General features: G+C 65.2%; 2 protein-coding genes across 4 annotated transcripts; both read right to left on the reverse strand.

The window, feature by feature from the left end:
- Nucleotides 1-1,390: 1,390 nt before the first annotated feature.
- On the reverse strand, nucleotides 1,391-9,681 carry LOC141996734 (haptoglobin-like). 3 transcript variants are annotated; one of them, XM_074969004.1, is made up of 5 exons: nucleotides 9,604-9,681; nucleotides 3,780-3,865; nucleotides 3,017-3,118; nucleotides 2,544-2,618; nucleotides 1,391-2,197 (listed from the first exon to the last, which is right to left on the reverse strand). In XM_074969004.1, exons 1-5 carry the CDS (start codon nucleotides 9,657-9,659, stop codon nucleotides 1,449-1,451), a joined length of 1,068 nt encoding a protein of 355 aa, XP_074825105.1. In that variant the 5' UTR covers nucleotides 9,660-9,681; the 3' UTR covers nucleotides 1,391-1,448. The 3 variants fall into 3 exon arrangements, with proteins under 3 accessions (XP_074825105.1, XP_074825104.1, XP_074825106.1); XM_074969003.1 differs by lacking the exon at nucleotides 9,604-9,681 and adding an exon at nucleotides 8,795-9,497; XM_074969005.1 differs by lacking the exon at nucleotides 9,604-9,681 and adding an exon at nucleotides 4,280-4,833.
- Nucleotides 9,682-12,582: 2,901 nt separating this feature from the next.
- Nucleotides 12,583-19,356, reverse strand: DHODH (dihydroorotate dehydrogenase (quinone)). The gene is given in 10 exon segments (XM_074969002.1): nucleotides 12,583-13,880; nucleotides 14,276-14,435; nucleotides 14,520-14,673; nucleotides 15,222-15,335; nucleotides 15,848-16,035; nucleotides 16,769-16,851; nucleotides 17,344-17,395; nucleotides 17,398-17,542; nucleotides 18,019-18,231; nucleotides 19,295-19,356. Coding segments are annotated over 10 exon segments (1,182 nt in total). The 5' UTR covers nucleotides 19,313-19,356; the 3' UTR covers nucleotides 12,583-13,825.
- Nucleotides 19,357-20,599: the final 1,243 nt, after the last annotated feature.

Raw genomic sequence — 20,599 nt, forward strand, 5'->3', positions numbered from 1 at the left:
CTGTGCTGTGCCCCCCAGAAACTGACCCCCTGTGCTGTGCCCCCCCCCGGATACTGACCCCCCCGTGCTGTGCCGGCAGGTTACTGACCCCTGCCTGCCGGTCCCCCGCCCCAAGGCACCGCCCCCCGTGCTGTGCCCCCCCGGAAACTGACCCGCCTGTGCTGTGCCCCCCCGATACTGACCCCCCCGTGCTGTGCCCCCCCCCGGAAACTGACCCCCTGTGCTGTGCCCCCCGGAAAGTGACCCCCCCGTGTGCTGTGCCCCCCCCGGAAACTGACACCCCCCCGTGCTGTGCCCCCCCCAGAAACTGACCCCCTGTGCTGTGCCCCCCCCAGATACTGACCCCCCCCCCCGGATACTGACCCTGTGTGCCCCAACCCCGCCCCAGGGTAACGCCCCCCATGTTGTGCCACCCCGGAAACTGACCGCCCCCCGTGCTGTGCCCCCCCCGATACTGACCCCCTGTGCTATGCCCCCCTGGAAACTGACCCCCCGGGCTGTGCCCCCCTGGATACTGACCCCCGTGCTCCCACCCCCGTCCAAGGGTACCGCCCCCCGTGCTGTGCCCCCCAGGGTACTGACCCCCCATGCTGTGCCCCCGCTGGGTACTGACCCTCCATGCTGTACCCCTTGCCTCCCCCAGGGTACCGCCCCCCCATGCTGTGCCCCCCCCAGATACTGACTCCCTGTGCTGTGCCCCCCGCCCCCACCCCAGGGTACCGCCCCCGGTGCTGTGCCCCCCTGGATACTGACCCCCTGTGCTGTGCCCCCCTCTGGATACTGATCCCCTGTGCTGTGCCCCCCACCCCAGGGTACCACCCCCCGTGCTGTGCCCCCCCGGAAACTGACCCCCTGTGCCCCCCACCCCAGGGTACCATCCCCCCGTGCTGTGCCCCCCGGATACTGACCCTCTGTGCTGTGCCCCCCTGGTTACTGACCCCCTGTGCTGTGCCCCCCCCCGGATACCGACCCTCTGTGCTGTGCTCCCCGCCCCAGGGTACCGCCCCCCCGTGCTGTGCCCCCCTGGTTACTGACCCCCTGTGCTGTGCCCCCCCCCAGATACCGACCCCCTTGCTTCGTGTTTAACCGTAAGGCTCAGGAAGGAGTTTGGGTCAGTGTCAGGGGTCCAGGCCTTGGAGTGCTGGGGGTAGGGACAGATGGACTGCCTAGAAGGGCACAGCCTGACCCTCCCCCTGGCAGCACCCACAGGCGCTGGGGGTTTGTGGTCTGGCGCTCATGAGGCAGGGGGAAGGGCAGGGCAGGGAGCGGAGCAAGGGCAGGTGCTTCAAGCCCTGTGTCCTGCCGCAGGCTGGGAGGGGCTGGTGCTGAATGCCCAGGTGCCCAGGGAGCCCCTTTGGAAACTGCTGAACAGAGGAGACATGGGCCCGGTGTGCGGAAGGGGTTTTATTGCTCAGGGCTGTGTCCAGGGGCTGGGGCCCAGCCCGGGTTCAGTGTGCAGCCATGGTCTCCTTGATCCAGTCCAAGACACTGAGCATCCGCACATAGACGCCGTACTTGGCAGCTGAGCAGCTGCGGTCAAAGCTGAGGATCCCGGCCGCGTACCAGGTGTCGTCCTCAGGGTCATGGATGGCAAAGGCGCTGCCGGCGTCCCCGAGGCAGGTGGACTCGTGCAGCTCGCTCATGCCGACGCAGAAGGTGTGGCTGTTCAGCAGTGGCTGCCAGGCGTGTGTCTGGTAGTACTCCTGGCAGCTGCCACTGTCGGCCACAGGCAGCATGACGTACTTGAGGTGCTTTGGGTGCTCCAGGAGGGTGTTCCAGCCCCAGCCAGAGACAAAGCCCACCCTCCCCACCTTTGCATAGTCCTTCTGGGCCAGGCAAATGGGCATCACGGCCTCTCCAACGGGCACCTTGTGCTTGAGCTTGAGCAGGGCCAGGTCCACAGCCCCCGGGAACTCAGGGTGCAGGACAATAAGCTCGACAGCCCCGGCAGGCGTCTCCCTGCCAAGAAAGAGCTGCAGGGTGGGGGCGATTTCATCCAGTGTGCTGTTCTCACTGTGGCCCAGGTAGAGGTTCCTGCCTGTCGTCAGCAGCCACTGGTCGCTGATGAGCGTGGCCCCCGCAGTGTGGTTGTGGCGGCTCAGCAGCCGGCCCTGCCAGGGGAAGCTGTCCTTGGCTGCCATCATGCCCCCAATGATGCGCTGCACCTGTCTGGCCGGGTTCTTGGGCTTCCCACACACTGCAGAGGGCAGAGACCCAGTGTGAGCCTGACCCTCGCCCTGCAGACCCTCGCCTGGGAGATGGGAGCTCTGCAAGCAATCTCCTTCCCAGCCCCTGGGCCGGCCGGGCCCTGGTGCCACCATCCAGGGCGAGGTGTGTCACTGGCAGAGGGAACAGCACCCAGAGGGGTGGCTGCCAGAGGGGCCGTGGCCTCTGCCTCAGTCTGCAGAAGCTCCGCTTCAGGGAACGCAGCCCCAGCGCCATTGCAAGGGCATGGGGAGCAATGGGAGAGCAGGGCCCCTGCCCCTACCCCTGCCTTGCAAAGAGCAACCCTGTGCTCCACCCCGCCCCCACCTCCCACTCACCTGGCTCACAAATGGGCAGCTCCTCTCCGGCTGCTTCATTCAACCACACGTGCTGCTGGCTACATCGGTACAGGCCTTGGGGCCAGAAAACCAGAGTCAGTGTCAGCCGTCCCCAGGCAGGGCACACAGGGCTCTGTGCACTTGCCAGCGGGGGGCAGGGCCCCAGGCATGTATCCCAGGGGTGGGGGCAGGGCCCCATGCGTATCCCCTTGGGGGGCCATGTGTATCCCACATGGACGGAGGGCAGGGCCCCGTGCGTATCCCCTCAGAGGGGGCACAGCCCGGTATGTATCCCCCACAGAGGCGGGGGGACAGGGCCCAAGGTGTATTCCTCCAGGGGTGTGGGAGCAGAGCCCACATGTGTGTCCCCCCGGGGATGGGGGAAGGTCCCATGTGTATCCCCTCGGAGGCAGGGGCGGGCCCTGTGCGTATCCCCCGGGGGCGCACTTCTGCCCATTGTGGGCATATCTCACCGTCACCGCGGCTGCGCAGCCGGTAATAGGGGTCGCACTGGTAGCGGGCCAGGTGCTCCACCTTCCCGTGCTCGATGCTCCTGGGCGCCGGGCAGCTCTGGCCTGGGGCACAGGGAGAACCCTTAGTGAAGTGCCCCCTGCTGGTGAGAGACAGCCCCACCCTTGTCCCCCGCCGGGCACCCCCTCCCTGCCCGATGGCACCCTGCCCCCAGCCCCTGCCGGGCACCCCTCCCTGCCCGAAGGCACCCTGCCCCCAGCCCCCTGCCGGGCACCCCCTCCCTGCCCGAAGGCACCCTGCCCCCACCCCCTGTCGGGCACCCCTCCCTGCCCGAAGGCACCCTGCCCCCAGCCCCCTGCCGGGCACCCCCTCCCTGCCCGAAGGCACCCTGCCCCCACCCCCTGCCGGGCACCCCCTCCCTGCCCGATGGCACCCTGCAGCCCCTGCCGGGCACCCCTCCCTGCCCGAAGGCACCCTGCCCCCAGCCCCTGCCGGGCACCCCCTCCCTGCCCGAAGGCACCCTGCCCCCAGCCCCCTGCCGGGCACCCTCTCCCTGCCCGATGGCACCCTGCCCCCACCCCCTGCCGGGCACCCCCTCCCTGCCTGAAGACACCCTGCCCCCAGCCCCCTGCCGGCCACCCCCTCCCTGCCCGAAGGCACCCTGCCCACAGCCCCCTGCCGGTCACCCTCTCCCTGCCTGATGGCACCCTACCCCCACCCCCTGCCGGGCACCCCCTCCCTGCCTGATGGCACCCTGCCCCCTACCGTTGCCGAGCTGGACTTCGTTGAGTTTGGTGTGGGTGGAGGCGAGGGCCCCCCAGAGCAGGCTGGCGACCAGCAGCATGGGCATCCTGCAGGGAAAGAAGCCGCCATGAGCAGCGAGCTGACCCCTTGCCCTTCTGGTAGGACACAGGACACTGGAATCTCTGTCTAAGGAGCTGGGCCCTCAGCCCCACGCTCACAGCACTGAGGGCTCTGGGCACTGCCGGGCCAGCCTGGAGCGGTGGTGAGCTTCCTCCCAGCAGTGTCATGTAGGAGCAGCCAGGGGGGTAGGGTCTCAGCAGAAGCCAGGTCCCTCGGCACGGCACTGGGGCCAGGTGGGCTGCAGCCCTGCTGCTGCCATTCCCCTCGGTGCCCTCCCTGCGAGCAGCAGCAGGGCACAGGGGTGCTGGGCACAGGCCTGGCAGGCGACGTATCGGAGATGCCCCCTGCTCAACCCTGCCTGTGCCAGGCCAGTCGGCTGGGCCCAGGGCGCACGCACTCACCACATGGTCTTGGCGGGCTCTGCTCAGCCTATGGCTCCTGCTCCAGGTGCAAGGCACTGGCTGCGAGGGCTCCCTCCTCCTCGCCGCTTTTATCCCAGCCCGCCTGGCCACGGCACCTGCTCTCTGTGCAGCCTGACCTTGCCGAGGTCAGTGACTTTCCCAGCAGCTGGTGTCTGGCCCGGAGGGGACCCTGGTAGGGAGCTGGGCACTTCTGGATGTCACAGCAAGGGGCGGGGACTGGGGAGCATTGGCTGCAGGGCTGCTCTGGGTTCGGCCAGGCCAGACTGGCCCATTGGGCCTGGCACAAGCTGGGGTCAGTGTCCTGTTCCACCACAGATAGGGAGGCCGCTTGCCTGGCATAAAACAGCCGGGCCCCCTCATGGGCGCTCTGGCTCCCACCCAAGACTGGGGCAAAACTGGCCATAGCTTTGGGCAGGCTTGGATGGGGACACCACTCCCCGCCCCCCAACTCTTAAAGGTGGCACCCTTGTGGCCACCTCGCACACACCACCCTGGGGATGGGCTCTGTCACGGAGTCCCCGGGCGATGCTCTGGAACTGCTCCCCATGAAGCCAGGCAGGACTCTGGGGAAGTCTCCTTTCTGTGAGAGCCCATGGCGCTGGGGGGAGGAGCCGGGTGCAGGTGGTACAGAGCCCATGGCGCTGGGGCAGGGGGAGAGCCGGGTGCCGGTGGCACAGAGCCCATGGCGCCGGGGGGGAGGAGCCGGGGCTGGTGGCATGGAGCCCATGGCACTGGGGGAGGGAGCCGGGTGCCGGTGGCACAGAGCCCATGGCGCCGGGGGGGGGAGCCGGGTGCCAGTGGCATGAGCCCATGGCGCTGGCGGGGGAGGAGCCGGGGCTGGTGGCACGGAGCCCATGGCGCTGGGGCAGGGGGAGAGCCGGGTGCCGATTCCACGGAGCCCTTGGCCCTGGGCGGGGGGAGCCGGGTGCCAGTGGCATGAGCCCATGGCGCTGGCGGGGGAGGAGCCGGGGCTGGTGGCACGGAGCCCTTGGCCCTGGGGGGGGAGCCGGGGCTGGTGGCACGGAGCCCATGGCGCCGGGGGGAGGAGCTGGGGCTGGTGGCATGAGCCCATGGCGCTGGGGGGAGCCGGGGCTGGTGGCATGAGCCCATGGCGCCGGGGGGGACATTACTCAAACAGCTGGTGCCCTGGGCATGGGGCCTGCACCACTGAGGGATGCTGGCAGCCTGGCTTTCTCCTGCTTTTCCTGTGGGAAGTGAAGGACTTTCCCATTGCCACCTGGCCCCTTCCCAGGCCTTGTCCCACCCCCACTTATCCGCCCCTCGGTCTGTAGGGCAATACCGGGGGGCGGGGGGGTAGCAGAGGACAGTGTAGGGCAGGGTGGGGGGAGGGGAGCAGAGGGCCCAGGGGTGTATATCCTGTGGCACTGGAGGGCTGAACTGGGGTGGGCCAAGGCCTGGGGGATGAGTGTGGGGCAGAGGCTAGTGTAAAGGGGGGAGGTTTGGGGTTGGCAGGTGGCACAGGGCAGTTCTGGGAGGGTAGGAAGGAGCCAGGGCAGTGGCAGGGCAGCCGGGGGCAGCGGGTGAGGGGCCGGCAGTGGCGGGGCAGCCGGTGAGGGGCCGGCAGTGGCGGGGCAGCTGGGGGTGGCCGGGGGCGGGGCTGGCAGTGGCGGGGCAGCCGGGGGCAGCGGGGGAGGGGCCGGCAGTGGCGGGGCAGCCGGGGGCGGGGCTGTCAGTGGATGGGCAGCCGGGGGAGGCGGGTGAGGGGCCGGCAGTGGCGGGGCAGCCGGGGGAGGCGGGGGAGGGGCCGGCAGTGGCGGGGCAGCCGGGGGCGGGGCTGGCAGTGGCTGGGCAGCCGGGGGAGGCGGGGGAGGGGCCGGCAGTGGCGGGGCAGCCGGGGGAGGCGGGTGAGGGGCCGGCAGTGGCGGGGCAGCCGGGGGCGGTGGGTGAGGGGCCGGCAGTGGCGGGGCAGCCGGGGGCGGGGCTGGCAGTGGCGGGGCAGCCGGGGGCAGCGGGGGAGGGGCCGGCAGTGGCGGGGCAGCCGGGGGCGGGGCTGTCAGTGGATGGGCAGCCGGGGGAGGCGGGTGAGGGGCCGGCAGTGGCGGGGCAGCCGGGGGAGGCGGGTGAGGGGCCGGCAGTGGCGGGGCAGCCGGGGGCGGTGGGTGAGGGGCCGGCAGTGGCGGGGCAGCCGGGGGCGGCGGGGGAGGGGCCGGCACTGGCGGGGCAGCTGGGGGTGGCCAGGGGCAGGGCTGGCAGTGGCGGGGCAGCTGGGGGCGGCGGGTGAGGGGCCGGCACTGGCGGGGCAGCTGGGGGTGGCCGGGGGCAGGGCTGGCACTGGCGGGGCAGCCGGGGGTGGCGGGTGAGGGGCCGGCACTGGCGGGGCAGCCGGGGGTGGTGGGGGGGGGCTGGCACTGGCGGGGCAGCCGGGGGCGGCGGGTGAGGGGCTGATAGGGTTCTCGGAAGAGAACAGGCCGTGCCCTGGCGCGCTCGCCCTGGGGCTGGCCGGGGGCCACGTAGCCTGGATCCCTGAGCCCTACTTGGCACGATCCTCCAGCCGCGGGGCCCTGGCTGCACACAGGGTCTTCCCCATGCAGCAGGGACCCAGCGGGAACGGCTGCCATGGAGGGCCCTTCCTTCTCCACCCCTTCCCCATCCCTCGGGGGGAGTCAAGGGGGGCAGGGGGCTGCCGCACCCCCTGGCTTGAGGTGGGTTCTGTTACAGTTTGGTTTGATGGCCCTCAGCACCCCACAGTACACGTTGTTCCAGGCCCCCTGGGGGAGCTTGTCCCTCAGCACCCTTCCCTGCCGCGCTCAGACCCACAGAAAACCAAAGGGGGGCACACTTCCCAGCCTCACCGGCTTGAGATGCCCCACCCAGAAATTGTGCACTGCTCAAAATGTGATCATGCACCCAGCTCCCCCCATCGCACCAATGCCCCTCACTGGTCCCCTCATGCCCAGCTCCCCCCACAGAGACAGCACCCCCACTGGGCCCCTCCCCCCACAGTGCCAACGGGGCCTGGCTCTCCCCCCCCCCCGGTGCCAATGCCCCCCGCTGGTTGCCTCAACCGTGGACTGCCAGGGAAGAGCCCCCCTACTGAGCCCCCTAGCACCGCCCAGGGTGACCAGCTCTGACTGCTGGGGAGAGCCCCCCTGCTCAGGCCCCTGCAGTAAGTTTTTTGTGCCAGGACTGGGAGCCACTGACCCACAGCCCAAGGCCAGGGCGTTGCAGGCTGGCCTGCTCCCAGGGAACACTGTGTTTCTGCTCCAAGGACTGGGCTGCATCATTAGCATGGGGCTGACCTCTGCCTAGTTCCTCAGCTCAGCCTGGTCAGCAAGTGAGCTGCCTGAGGCCGCGGGGCTCCCTGCAGAGCGGGCCTGGGGGGCCATGGAGGCAAGGGGATTCTGGAGGACAGTGCGAGAGCAGGGGGAGGGCCCCAGAGCAGCACTGAAGCTGGGTGCACGTGCAGCAGCCGTAGCACCTGTGAAGTCAGTGGCAGCAGGAGCTTTGGAGCCGAGGATGGGACCCCAATTCTCCCAGAGAGTTTGAGGACAGCAGGCCTGAGCTACCTTCCGCCGCCTGGCACTTGCAAGCCCAGCACCTATAGACGGTTGAGGGCTGGAGGCTGCGAGCGGCTTGCCCAAGCAAGTTTAAGCAGAGAACTGTGCGAGAGAGAAATCTAGGTTAAGAGCAAGTCTTTAGAAGCCTGCAGGAGCTTTTCTGCTGGAGCCAGGAGGGGAGGCCCAAAGGCCAGGGAGTGAGCGTGCGGGGCGACTGGGCAGGGAGTTCAGAAGACAGAAAAGGAGCCTACCAAAAGTCAGGGGTGAGGTCTGTGCAGGAAATGCAGGGGGCCTGGAGTCGTGCTGCTCCCTGGCAGTAGGCATGGCACTGGCCCCGCAGCCAGGCACTCGGCCTGATTGCTCGCAGCTCAGCTGGGGACTGTGGGTGGCTGCTGGGCGCAAGAACTGCCTCAAAGCATCACTGTGTTCCCCAAACCCTGGCCCAGGTGAGGAGTGGAGATCCCTTCCCCTGGAACAACCTGCCAGGGCTGGCCTCCTGCACCACGCCCAGGAGAGCAATGGGGCCTGAGGGAGGATCGGGCCATACTCCAAAGCAGAGGGGAGCCCCAGCTTGGCAGAATCTGGCTGAGTTTATGAGGGCTCTCAGCTGTGCCCACCTGCATTTCCCCAGGCCTGTGCCCAGCGTGAGCACACAGGCCCCAAGTCACTCCCAGCCGTGCTTTGTCTACACTTGGAGCCACTGCAGGGCCCTTAGGACCACCCCGGGGCTCAGCATCCCCCAGCACCACACTGGGGCACTGCAGCCAGCCCTGACTCTCCGAGGGGAGTGCACCAGTTACGAGCCCCCACCCTGCTGGCAGCATCTGGATTCTTTTTCCCATGTGTCTCCCCCGACGCTAGCACGGGAGGACTCTGCCTAGCTGGCGAGCACGGACCAGCGCCCTCGGCCAGGGCCAGCTCTCTGGCACGACCTGCTGCAAGTGTCCCCGGCCCACAGGCATGGCCTGGCTCTTACCAGTGCTCTTGGCTGGAAGCTGAAGCTAGCCACATTCGGACTGGAACCGAGGTGCACATTCCTACCCGTGAGAGTGATGAACCCTGGGCCAATTCTCCAGCACTGGCCATTTTTAAACTAAGCTGGGATGTCATTCTAGCTCCACTGCAGGGATTAGCCTGTGACGAAGCGGGACTGTTCTTAATGTTTCCTCCGAATATTGGGGGGGTGCCTCAGTTTCCCCTGTGCAGTTCTTAAGTCTCTAGGGGGTGGGGTAAGGGTGTATGATCATTGCAGAGCCCTAGAGGGCATGTGTGAGTTGTCACGGAGTCCCCGGGCGACGCTCTGGAACTGCTCCCCATGAAGCCAGTCAGGACCCTGGGGCAGTCTCCGCTCTGTGAGCAGCCTGTCTGCAGGACACACAGCTCCCCCGGCTCCACCTTCCTGGCTCTGACCTCGGAGCATTCAGCCTCCTCTGCCCCTCCGTGCGCGTCCCACAGCGAGTCCGCTCAGGCGGGGTCCTGGGGAAGCCAGAGGGTCCTGCCCCCCCACTCCGCAGTCAGACGTGACTCTCAGCCAGCCAGTAAAACAGAAGGTTTTAGACGACAGGGACATGGTCTAACACAGAGCTTGTAGGTGCAGAGAACCGGACCCCTCAGCTGGGTCCATTTTGGCAGGCAGTGAGCCAGACAACCCCGTCTGCCCTTCACTCCATGTCCCAGCCAGCCCCAAACTGAAACTCCCTCCAGCCCCTCCTCCTCTGGGCTTTGTTCCTTTCCCGGGCCAGGTGGTCACCTGATTCCTTTGTTCTCCAACCCTTTAGCTCTCACCTTGCAGGGGGGAAGGGCCCAGGCCACCAGTTGCCAGGAAACAGGGTGTCGGCCATCCTCTGTGTCCAGACTCCTGCACACACCGGCCCTCTAGGGCTCTGCAGTGATTATACACCCTTACCCCACCACCTAGATACTTAAGAACTGCATAGGGGAAACTGAGGCACCCCCACAATATTCAGAGGAAACATTAAGAACAGTCCCACTTCATCACATAGCCTCAGGCCAGTCTCCAGCCTGTGCTATGCAGGGGTCAGACTCGATGATCATCATGGGCCCTTCCGGCTTGGAATCCATGAACATACCCCACAGTTTCCTCATCGCCTGTTTGCGGCTGGAGCAGATGCTACATCCTAGCAGCCTCAGGTCCCAGGCTGGAGAGAATTCACCCAACTTCCCTGGACCTGAGGCTGGGGACCTGCCCTGCTTCAAACACCATGCCCCACAGCTTGGCTGTGGTTCTTAGGGCAAAGAGCAGGCACTGGCCCAGCCTGTTCGGTGGGGGACGCAGGCTTGAGGGGTGGCTGGTCAGAGCTCAGCAGGGGTAGATCCAACTCCTCAGCCTGCTGGCCCCATGCTCTCTGGCCTCCCTGTAACCATGGGGTTGCCCCACAGGCTACAGCATCCAAGCCAGGAGGGGAGTCAGTGATGCCCCTACTGATAGCACTGGAGTAGGCTCCCTATGGTGTCCTTCAGTGGGGTGTCTCCAAAGGAGACAATTGGGATCATTTAGTGCAGTGCATCAGCAGAGAGGGATCCACGTTCACCAGCGAGGCCATGCTAGTAAATTGCAGAACATAAGAACCAGGGGGACAGGCCATGAAATCAAAAGGCAACAAACCACTGACAGGAAATATGTTTTTACCCAGTGAAAGTTAGCCTGTGGAACTCACTGCCACAAGAAATCTGGGCCCCAGGCTCAGGAGGATTTAAGACAGGATTAGAGGCGTTCGTGGGAGAGAACATCCAGCATTACCTTCAACCAGTCAGAATAAGCCAGGCTGTAAGCCTGCTCCTGGCCTGAGGAATAGGGAGCTGATGGGCTCAGATACCCCCTCCAGGTGCTCCACTGGGACCACACCAGGGCTTCCCCCACCTGTCCCCCCACAGCAGCTAGCACCAGGCCTGGCCCCAGCAAGGTGCGGTACCAGGCCAGGCTCCCCACAGAGTCCCCAGCAACAGCAGGGGGAGGCAGTGTGAGGCACTGCAGCAGCCAGCCCAGCGACACCCCTCTGCACCAGCCCAACAGGGCCTGGAACGAGCCCCTGCCTCCCGCCAGGTCCCCGCTCTCGCAGGGGTCACATCACGGCCAGACGCGGTGGGAGGGAGGAGGTGGAGCCAGCAGCCTGCCCTGCTCAGAGATCATGGAGGGATGGACACAGGACACCAGCTAGCCGGACATGGGGGTGCTGACCCTGGACTGATAGACACAGTCGTCCCCCATCAATGGTCTCTGACCTGGCCTGTTGGTCTGTCACCCTCCAGCAACAGTGGGGCTGGTCCCTGAAACAGGCTGTGGGCAGCTCCTGCCTGTCTGTCCAGTGAAGCAGTGCACGTCAGTGCGTGGGAGAGGGGGCGATGCCCCATGCCTGCACAGCGGGGTGGGCCGGGGCCAGTGCTGACAGCAGCATGCAGTAGGCTGCCATTAGCTCATGGAGACATTTGCCCAGGAGGGTGTGCCCAGGGGCAGATAACAAGCAAAGGGGGGGAAGGGAAGACCCAGCTCATACCAGCCTGGCACCCACTATTAAAACACCCATTGGCACCGGAGCAGAGCCCCCCGGGGCAGAAGAGCCAGGAGGCTGACCAGTGCCACCCACCCTCCCAGCCACTGCCGGTGCCATCCTACCCGCACTTGAGGCAGGCCTGGGTGCTACCGGAACTTGACAGATTCTAGACAGGCCCCGAGACGTCACCCCTACAGGACACTCTGAACGTGCTCCAGGGCAGAGCCCCCGCCCCTCCCACCAGCGGGGGACAGGTCCGCAGGAGCAATCCCTACCCAGCACAGCCCTACAGCTGCGCCTAGGTGAGAGCTGCAGGAGGCAGGACCAAAGCTGGGGTGAGCAGTCAGCAGGGATCCTCATCTGCCAGCAGAAACCTGAGCTCTTCCCTGGGCAGTGTAGCCTATAGGGCTATCCTGCCTCTCTCTCTTTTCTTATAGGTTTCTTATGGTTTTATTTGTTTTATTATAATAGGCTTATAGGTTTATATTAAAGTAGTTTGGCTGTAATGCAAGGGACCTACAGGCCACATCCGGCATGTTGAGCTAAGGCAAAGTTAGCATACATAAGTCTAGGACCTTTCACCTAGATAGAAAGAAGCAAAATAACTGGGAGGGCAAAAACAACAAATGTAAAAATAATCAAATGTAATTAATATGTACAAACATACCAGCCTGTGGAGTAAGTGTGCCCCAACCTTTCGCTGGGTAAGAAAACTAGGTTTAAGGAGAAAGGAAGGGCTCAACCACCCATGCCTTATAAAGGGGGTAGCCCACCATGCCAAGGAAGTATCTAAGCCTCTAAGTGTCTAAGTGTTTTTTGTACTTGCTTTCTAAATTTTCTAAGCTCCAAGCTTCTTTGTTCTTTGTTTTACTAATCTATTTGTCTGTAAGTTCTTAATGTTAAGTTTTAAGTCAGTTAGTCCAACTCTTAGCTCTAGCTGCTGCTTCTTCTTCTTCGCTCTGCACCACCCACTGAAGAATTAAGAAACCTAAACCTAAGCTCTCTTGGCATGCCAGTCTCTTACCACCCGGTTATCAAGAAAAGGTGTAAGTATATTAATCAAAAGCCGGATAGTATATAATACCATATGTATCTTTAATAGTACTGCATCTGTCATTCTAATTTAACCATTTAATTACCAATTATTATTCCATTTATCTCAATAAAAGTCAAGACTATATTTGTCTCAGTATAAGCATCTTGTCATACCCCCAAGGGTCCTTTGCAGACTCTGTATAGCCCGATTCTGAAACAAAAACCCCATTATCTTCTAGTCAGATGAACTGGCAGGCCTATAACCCATATTAGCCAAATAAATAATATAGCCTCCTAAAAATCAGGCAACAGCAGGGCACCAGGCCCCCGCTTGCAGCAGCTGAGCAGAGCCCAGCCCAGCCCAGCCCCCAGGCAGCTTCTCAGCCAAGCTACCCTGCTCCAGGCCAGCGGCTAGAACTGCTCCAGTGGCACCTGCACGGCCCCATGAGCGGCCAGAGCCCAGCCTGGGGGGACTGTAGGGAATCCAGAACCAATGCTCCAGCCCCCAGGGCAGCTGGGGGTGAGAGCCACAAGCCCCCCCACACACACACAAAAAAAGGGATGTGAGACTGAACGTGCAGCAAGTTTATTGACAGTCCAGTGAGAAGCCAGGCCCAGGCAGGGCTCTTAGCCCTGCCCCAATCTCCTTTAGTTGCAGCCCCCAGCCAGCCAGTCCTGGGGAGCAGCACAGACAGCTATGGCCAGGGAGGCGAAGTCAAAACCAGAGCCCAGGGGCAGATGCCAAGCCAGCGCTCAGGCAGGGCCCTGCAGGCCAGCGAGGGCTGGGCTGAGGCAGCAGCATGGAGCAGGGCTGCCAGTGATGCTGCTTGGGGCACTGCCTGACCCAGCTGGCTCCATGAACAGCATGGCCAGGGCTGCATCAGGCTCAAGGCCTTGTGCACCCACAAGGAGGGTGGGGAGGAGGCGAGTCCCTTCGCAGGCAAATGGCAAAGAGCTTCCCCCTTGGAGAAGGGGAGCAGGGACTTGGCACCACCCCAGCGCCAGCAGCATGCCAGGCCTCGTGCCACCAAAGTATGCGTCACAGCTTCGTAGGGCAGGGACCCCGACCTGCAGCTGCTCAGGACTGGCAAGGGTCAGCCCAGCCCCACGCTGCCAGCACTGCTCAGCAGAGCCATCGGGGAACAGCTCCCCGCCCAGGCCTTGCTTAGGTCCCTCCACGCAGGGCAGCTGGGAGCCTTCCCCACATGCCTAGGGCAGCACTGGCACAAAGACCACGAGCTCCCCATGACCCCATTAGCCCACTCACTGGACAGGGGCTGGGGTCTCTGTACGTCACTAGACCCCTCCCATGTTCTGCACAGGGGATGACTCAGTCCAGAGACTCCTGACTGGCTCACACCTGAGAGGTACCAACCATTGTTCCCAGGGCACTGCAGCTTCTCCAGGCTGGGGCATCCAGGGGCAGTGCAGAGAGCCCTATCCACAGCCCCACACGCCCGTCAGCACCGATGATCCGCTCCAACAGCTTCTGTGACGCTCTGAAACCCCTGCTCCCTAAGCCAAGAACAAACAGCTGTGAGCACTCCCACGAGGCTCAGTCCGGCGCTCCCACCCCCCCAGCCCAGGAACAGGTCCTCCCAAACAAGCTATGCTCTGGCCTCTGTCCTGCGCTAACCCCAGCACAGAGAATAGCTCCACTTGCAACACAAGCCTGCTGGACCTGTGGGTCACAGCTGCCCAGCATCCCAAGGCATGGGGCCTGCAGGACGCTGGCTATGGCAGCAGCCAGTGAGAGCCCTCGGCAGGCCTGGTGCCTGTCGGCCATGAGGCCTTTCAGACCCAGCACCTCCCACACCACTGGGGACACAGGCACAGAGCCATGGGTGTGACGGACGCCCACCTCCTCGTACACAGAACACCGCTGGGGAGCAGCCCAGCCCCTCACTCACCTCAGCAGCACCTCCAGTTCCCGTTTCACCATGCTCACCACAGGGGGCCCCTGGTAGGTGAGCGCCGTGTACATCTGCACCAGAGAGGCCCCAGCCCGGATCTTTTCCAGCGCGTCCTGCCCGCTGCTCACCCCGCCCACGCCAATGATGGGCACCTTCCCTAGGAGCAAGGATGGGCATTAGAGGCAGATGGAGCACCTGGCCTGGGGCTGGCGGAGCGGGTGGGGCGGTGGCACTGAGTTACCTTGGGTGAGGGCGTACATCTCGCGGACGGTCTGCGTGGAGAGCGCTCGCAGGGGCCGCCCGCTGAGGCCGCCAGGCTCCGCGCGCAGGGTGCCCCGCAGGCTGCTGGGACGGCTGGTGGTGGTGTTGGTGACGACCAGCCCATCCACACCTAGCTGAGACACCGAGGGAACATGATGGCAGCAGAGCTCCAGGCCCCCTGCCGCATCTTGTGCCAGCTTGGCCAGCCGCCCCCACAGGGGCGCCAGAGCTAGTGGGGAGCAAGCAGCAGAAGCCTGCTGGCGACTGGCTGCCCGAGCAGCCTAGCACAGCAGCCACCACTGGTGTCAGAGCCAGCAGCTCCTGGCGGGGGCTGGGGAGGACCTGCCCTGGGTGCAGCCGGTCAGCAGTGAGACACGGCCCCATCCATCGCCCGCCCTCTGGCCAAAGGCGTTTGACTGCAGCCTGCTCCATGCCCCAAGCTGGAGCTCCTGGCTGGGACACCCTCCCCTTGTCCAGCCTGCACTTCTCTTGTCCCAGCCCCTTTCCCCTAGTGACTCCCCCACGCTCCAGGCCCCTGCAGATAGGTATGTCCCCCGCCAGGGCTACCACTTCACCCCTTCCCTGCACTCTCCCCTAAGCTCTCCACTCTGCCCCCCTCCCTCGGGCACAGCAAGGCCTGCGCTGGGCAGCAGGCGCCGCCCCAGAGCTACCTGCCCACTACCTCGGTCACTGTGCTGGCTATGTCCTGCTTGTCCTGGGCAGTCAGATCAGGGGCAATCTTCACCAGCACGGCCGGCTTGCGCTCACACCTCAGGGCATCCCTCTCTTCCAGCACCTGCAGGGACAACACCAGTGCCAGGAGCTGCTGCAGTAAGTGACATGCCAAGGGAGACACCCAAGCTATCCAGAGCCCCCGCCCCCCGGCGCTGGTGTTACCAAGGCTTGACGAGCTGGGTGGGGTGGCAAGGTCAGCGCCCAGGGAGGAAATGGAGGGGGTACGTCAGAGCAGCACAGAGATGTCTCTGGGGAGACACAGAGGTAGAGACACAGACAATGCTGCTGCCTAAAGGGAGGAGGGAAGAGCTTGGGATGAATCCCCTTCTCGGGGCCACAGCACAGCCCCCATGCCTTCCAAAGTGAGACGCCCAGCCCCCCACTGAGTCCCAGCTCCCTGCCCATCTGCTGCTCTGCAGAGCCCCCACCCCCGAAAACGGCCACCTCCAGCTCAGACAAGCGCTGCGCGAAAGGGCTGGCAGCCGGAGCAGCGAGGGGGGCACCCGGCACCGCCACGCTGCACCAAGAACCACCTGGGCAAGTGCCATAGGCTGGCCTGGGACAGTCACCCACCTTGGCCAGCAGCCGGCGCAGCTCAGCTTTGCCCTGCAAGTCCCGCAGCCCCGGCGTATTTGGACTGGACACATTCACCACCAGGTAGTCGGCCAGCGGGCCCAGCGTCCGGACCCCATCCACATAATCTGTCACCGCATCTGCTGAGCCCTTGTTCTTACCCAGGTTTATTCCGAGGGGAATTCCAGCTGGAACACACGTGTGCCACTCAGAGAGGCAGGAGCGCCTGCCTCACCACCTGCCGCATCCCCAGCCAGGCCACCCCAGAGATGGCACCACACCTGCAAGTACTAGCTGCTGCTGGACCAACCCCAGAATGTGCAGGGCCCAGGCCGGGCACCGGGGATGCAGCTGTGCCGGGCCAGGTCTGGGGGAGAGTCCAAACGCAGGCAGCTGCTCTGCACCATGCCAACACCATGGCTAGCCGAGGGTGGCCGTGCCGGTGCCAGACCAATGGCGGAAAATTCCCTGCACTCACCAGGCCCACAGCACTACCCCATCCCTGATGCACAGCGGTCCCAGTGACACCAGTGCCCGCCCCCTGAGGAGCACAGGAATTGCTGTAGCAGGTCACACCCCCACACATCAGGCTAGCCAGGATCCCCATCCCCCTCCAAAAGCAGGTAGTAATGACCAGAGCTGAAGGCGTGAGACTCTGCGGATGGGCAGTTACGGAGTGGCCTGCTATGAAATAGCAAAGGTCTCCTGAGCCACGGCCTGTTGGCTCACGCACTGAAGCAGGGGCAGCCATCGCCCTTATGGCCTTCCTTGTTATCCCAACATCGAATCGTCTTCTGAATCCCATCACGCCCTTGGCCTCAGCGGTATCTTGTGACAGTGAGTTCCACAGGCTAACAACTGACTGCTATAGCACTCTCTTGTAACCTTGTTAAGGATTTTCATGATAGCAAGGAGCTTTACCTTCCGTGAGCTGGAGCTGCACTCCCTGCCGGGCCCGAAGCCTACACTCCACAGCGGCATGTCCATGGCTGTTAAAGCCGTATCTGCGCGGGAACAAGGAGAGGTGTCAGCAAGCAGCATGGAGCTGGGCTGGAATCACTCCCACCAAGGAACAATATGCCAGGGAAGGGAGATCCTCAGTCTCCTTGTGGGACACAGGGGGCTGCTGGCTGCCAGGCCTGGGGCCACAAGACACTTACCTAGAGGGGGAAGCTGCAGCTTCGAGCCCTCCAGGGCTCAGCCTAGCAAGAGATACAGGATGGCAACAGATACCTCTGCTCACTGCCCTGCCCCAACACCCTAACCCCACAGGTCACCTGCCCCTCCCACCTCACCCACAGCCAAGGCCCACTGGCTTGCCCCACCCTCAGTCCCCTCCCAGCCTCGTCTCCGGCCCTACTGGCTCTTTTGCTGCAGGTCAATGGAGGTGAGGAAGGGAGAAAATGCCCACCCCCCCTGCTCCGGGCAGCACCTAGAGGCAAACATGGGATTCCCCTCCCTCCCCCGTGTGACAGCAGCCTCTGACCCCAGCCTACCTGTTAATGACAGCTTGGTCCTCTGGCAGCCGGAAGACCCGGGGTTTGGGGTCCCTTCCTGCGGCTGTGGGGTGACACTCCCCACTTCCACGAAGCCAAATCCAAGCTTGGAGAGCCCATCCACGGCTTCCCCGTGCTTGTCAAAGCCGGCGGCCAGGCCCACCGGGTTCCGGAACCTCCGTCCCAGCACGCGCACCTCCTGGGAGAGCAAGCGAGGCCCCGTGACCCCCCGCACACTGCACAGCGACTGGCCCGGGGCCAGGGCCCAGCTGCGGGCCAGTCATGAGAGCAGCCCAGATAGGTTATTGGGCGGGGCGTGGGGGGCGGGGGGGGAGGTTGACCATCCACAGCCCGAACGAGAAGCTGGGTTCCTCGCTCACTTGGTCTAGCCCAACCTCCAGCAGGCTGCCTCGCACTCAGCAGGGGCAGAGCCCCACAACAGCCAGCCCCCTCCCCCACGGTGACGGGCTCCAGTCCCAAGCCCCCGGGGGTGCAGCTGGCAGAGCAGGGATAGCTCAGCTCCCGGGGACATCACCTTCCCCCAGAGCCATTGGGGCATCCCACCAGCTCTGACGTGGGGTAGGTTCCGGGGCCAGGCGCACGCCCCATATATCCCACCCAGGGGGGCTCAGACGGGGCAGATAGTGTCCCGCGGAGCCTGTGGGAGGGACGCACCAGCATGGCCGAGTCACGCTGGGCCATGTGGGGCAGGACCCCCAGGCTGAGCAGGCGGATGGCGAGCAGGTGGGCGGTCTCGGGCCCCAGCAGCCGCTGCAGCCCCGGCATCAGGCACTCAGCGTAGAACCGCTCCTCGCCCGCGGCCACCAGGTACGAGGCGCAGAGAAGGCCGCCCCCGCCCAGCACCGCCACGGCCTCCCGGAGTCGCTGCTGCAAGGCAAGAGCTGTCAGTTACCTCCCCGCAGAGAGCTCCCCCCGGCCCCGCCCCACCCCACCCCCCTCCCCTCCCCTCCCAGAGAGCTCCCCCCAGCCCCGCCCCGCCCAGAGAGCTCCCCCCAGCCCTGCCCCGCCCCGCCCAGAGTGCTCCCCCCGGCCCCGCCCCGCCCCACCCCACCCCACCCAGAGAGCTCCCCCCGGCCCCGCCCCACCCCACCCCCCTCCCCTCCCAGAGAGCTCCCCCCGGCCCCTCCCCACCCCACCCCACCCCCCTCCCAGAGAGCTCCCCCCGGCCCCTCCCCACCCCACCCCACCCCCCTCCCAGAGAGCTCCCCCCGGCCCCGCCCCGCCCAGAGAGCTCCCCCCGGCCCCGCCCCGCCCCCCTCCCAGAGAGCTCCCCCCAGCCCCTCCCCGCCCAGAGAGCTCCCCCCGGCCCTGCCCCGCCCCGCCCAGAGTGCTCCCCCCGGCCCCGCCCCACCCCACCCCACCCCACCCAGAGAGCTCCCCCCGGCCCCGCCCCACCCCACCCCCCTCCCCTCCCAGAGAGCTCCCCCCGGCCCCTCCCCACCCCACCCCACCCCCCTCCCAGAGAGCTCCCCCCGGCCCCTCCCCACCCCACCCCACCCCCCTCCCAGAGAGCTCCCCCCGGCCCCTCCCCACCCCACCCCACCCCCCTCCCAGAGAGCTCCCCCCGGCCCCTCCCCACCCCACCCCACCCCCCTCCCAGAGAGCTCCCCCCGGCCCCTCCCCACCCCACCCCACCCCCCTCCCAGAGAGCTCCCCCCGGCCCCGCCCCGCCCCACCCCCACCCCCCTCCCAGAGAGCTCCCCCCAGCCCCTCCCCGCCCAGAGAGCTCCCCCCCGGCCCCGCCCCACCCAGAGAGCTCCCCCCGGCCCCGCCCCGCCCCGCCCCACCCCCAGAGTGCTCCCCCGGCCCCGCCCCACCGAGAGCTCCCCCCGGCCCCGCCCCCTCCCAGAGTGCTCCCCCCTGCTCCACCCTCCCCTCCTCTGCTCCCCCCAAGTGCTCCCCCCGAGTCCCCCCCGCGTGACCCCCTCACCCGCAGCGGCGCCCCCATCCCACACACAGGCCACGAGATCTCCGGCACGTCCGGAACCGGAACCCTCTGATAGGCTGAGGGCCCAGCCAATCGCGGCCGAGCCCGAGGGCGGGGCCCCGCCTCCACACAGCCTGTGAGTAGGCGGGATAGAACCCAGGCGTCCGGGCCCCGCCCCCTCCCAGAGCTGGGGCTAGAACCCAGGAGTCCTGGCTCCCGCTCCCACCCCCACTCCTCTCCCGGAGCCGGGAGAGAACCCAGGCGTCCGGGCCTTCATCCCAGGGTTAGGCTGGCGCCGTTCTGGAAGGGAGCTGCGCCCGCTGGCCCTGGCCTGTGTCCCCTAGGCTGGAGGAGACGCCGTCTCAGGATTTTACACCCCGGTGCCCTCCCCCCTCTGCCCATGTGAATCTGCCCCCAGAAAAACTGTACAGCTCTGGCCTGCTTAGTGCTGTCTGGTGCTCATGACTTGGCATTTGCATCAAACTTGCCAAGCATCTGAACCGCCCGTTGCCTAGGGATGGGGTGTGGCTGAGGGTGAGATTCAGGCCAGAGGAGACAGGGGTGCTGGAGTGCCATGTCCCCCGGGGGCCCCTTTCTATCTCAGCACCACTACCTGCCAGCCACCTCTCTAGGCGCTGTCGCTGAGTCTTCCCTGGCTACCTCGCGAGAGCTAGTGTGGGCATGGCAGGGAGCCTGGTGTGGGGCACACACCCCTCAGCATCGACACTGCCAGGGTTTGGCCCCAAACTGGTGGGGGTGGGTGGGAGAGGGGAAGCTGAAGAGATGGTCACCCCAGGTTACAGCCAAGGAGCACTAAGCAACTGAAAGAAATGTCCAGAAGAAGGAAAACCTGTTTCTATGGCCTTTGTGGAGCTCACAAAGGGCTCTGACCTGCTGAACAGAAAGAGCCTTTTTCAACTGCGCAAGAGAACTGGGCCCTCCAGTCCTCATCAGTCTGGTTCAAGCCTTCCACACAGGCTGCAGGCCAGTATGATAGTGGTCAGTCTGGCAGCTTTGAAATCCATAGTGGTGTCAAACAGGGCAGTGGTTTGGCACCAACACTTTTCAGTTTATTCTCTCTGCTGCTTTGTCAGACTCTCTCTCCGCTAGTATAAAGGGTGTCCATCTTCATACGAGCTCAGTTGGAAAACCCTTCTTCATTGCACATCTGAGAGCAAAAGGCGAAGTTAAACACCTGCAGATAGGAGAAGGTCTATTCACCAGTGACTCAGCGCTCATCGCATGTCGTGAAGAGGAGCTCCAGCAGCTTTGTGCTAGCTTGGACTAGCCCTCGGTCTGAAGAAGACA

This window comes from Natator depressus, chromosome 12, assembly GCF_965152275.1.
Source record: "Natator depressus isolate rNatDep1 chromosome 12, rNatDep2.hap1, whole genome shotgun sequence".
NCBI classification, from domain to species: Eukaryota; Metazoa; Chordata; order Testudines; family Cheloniidae; genus Natator; species Natator depressus.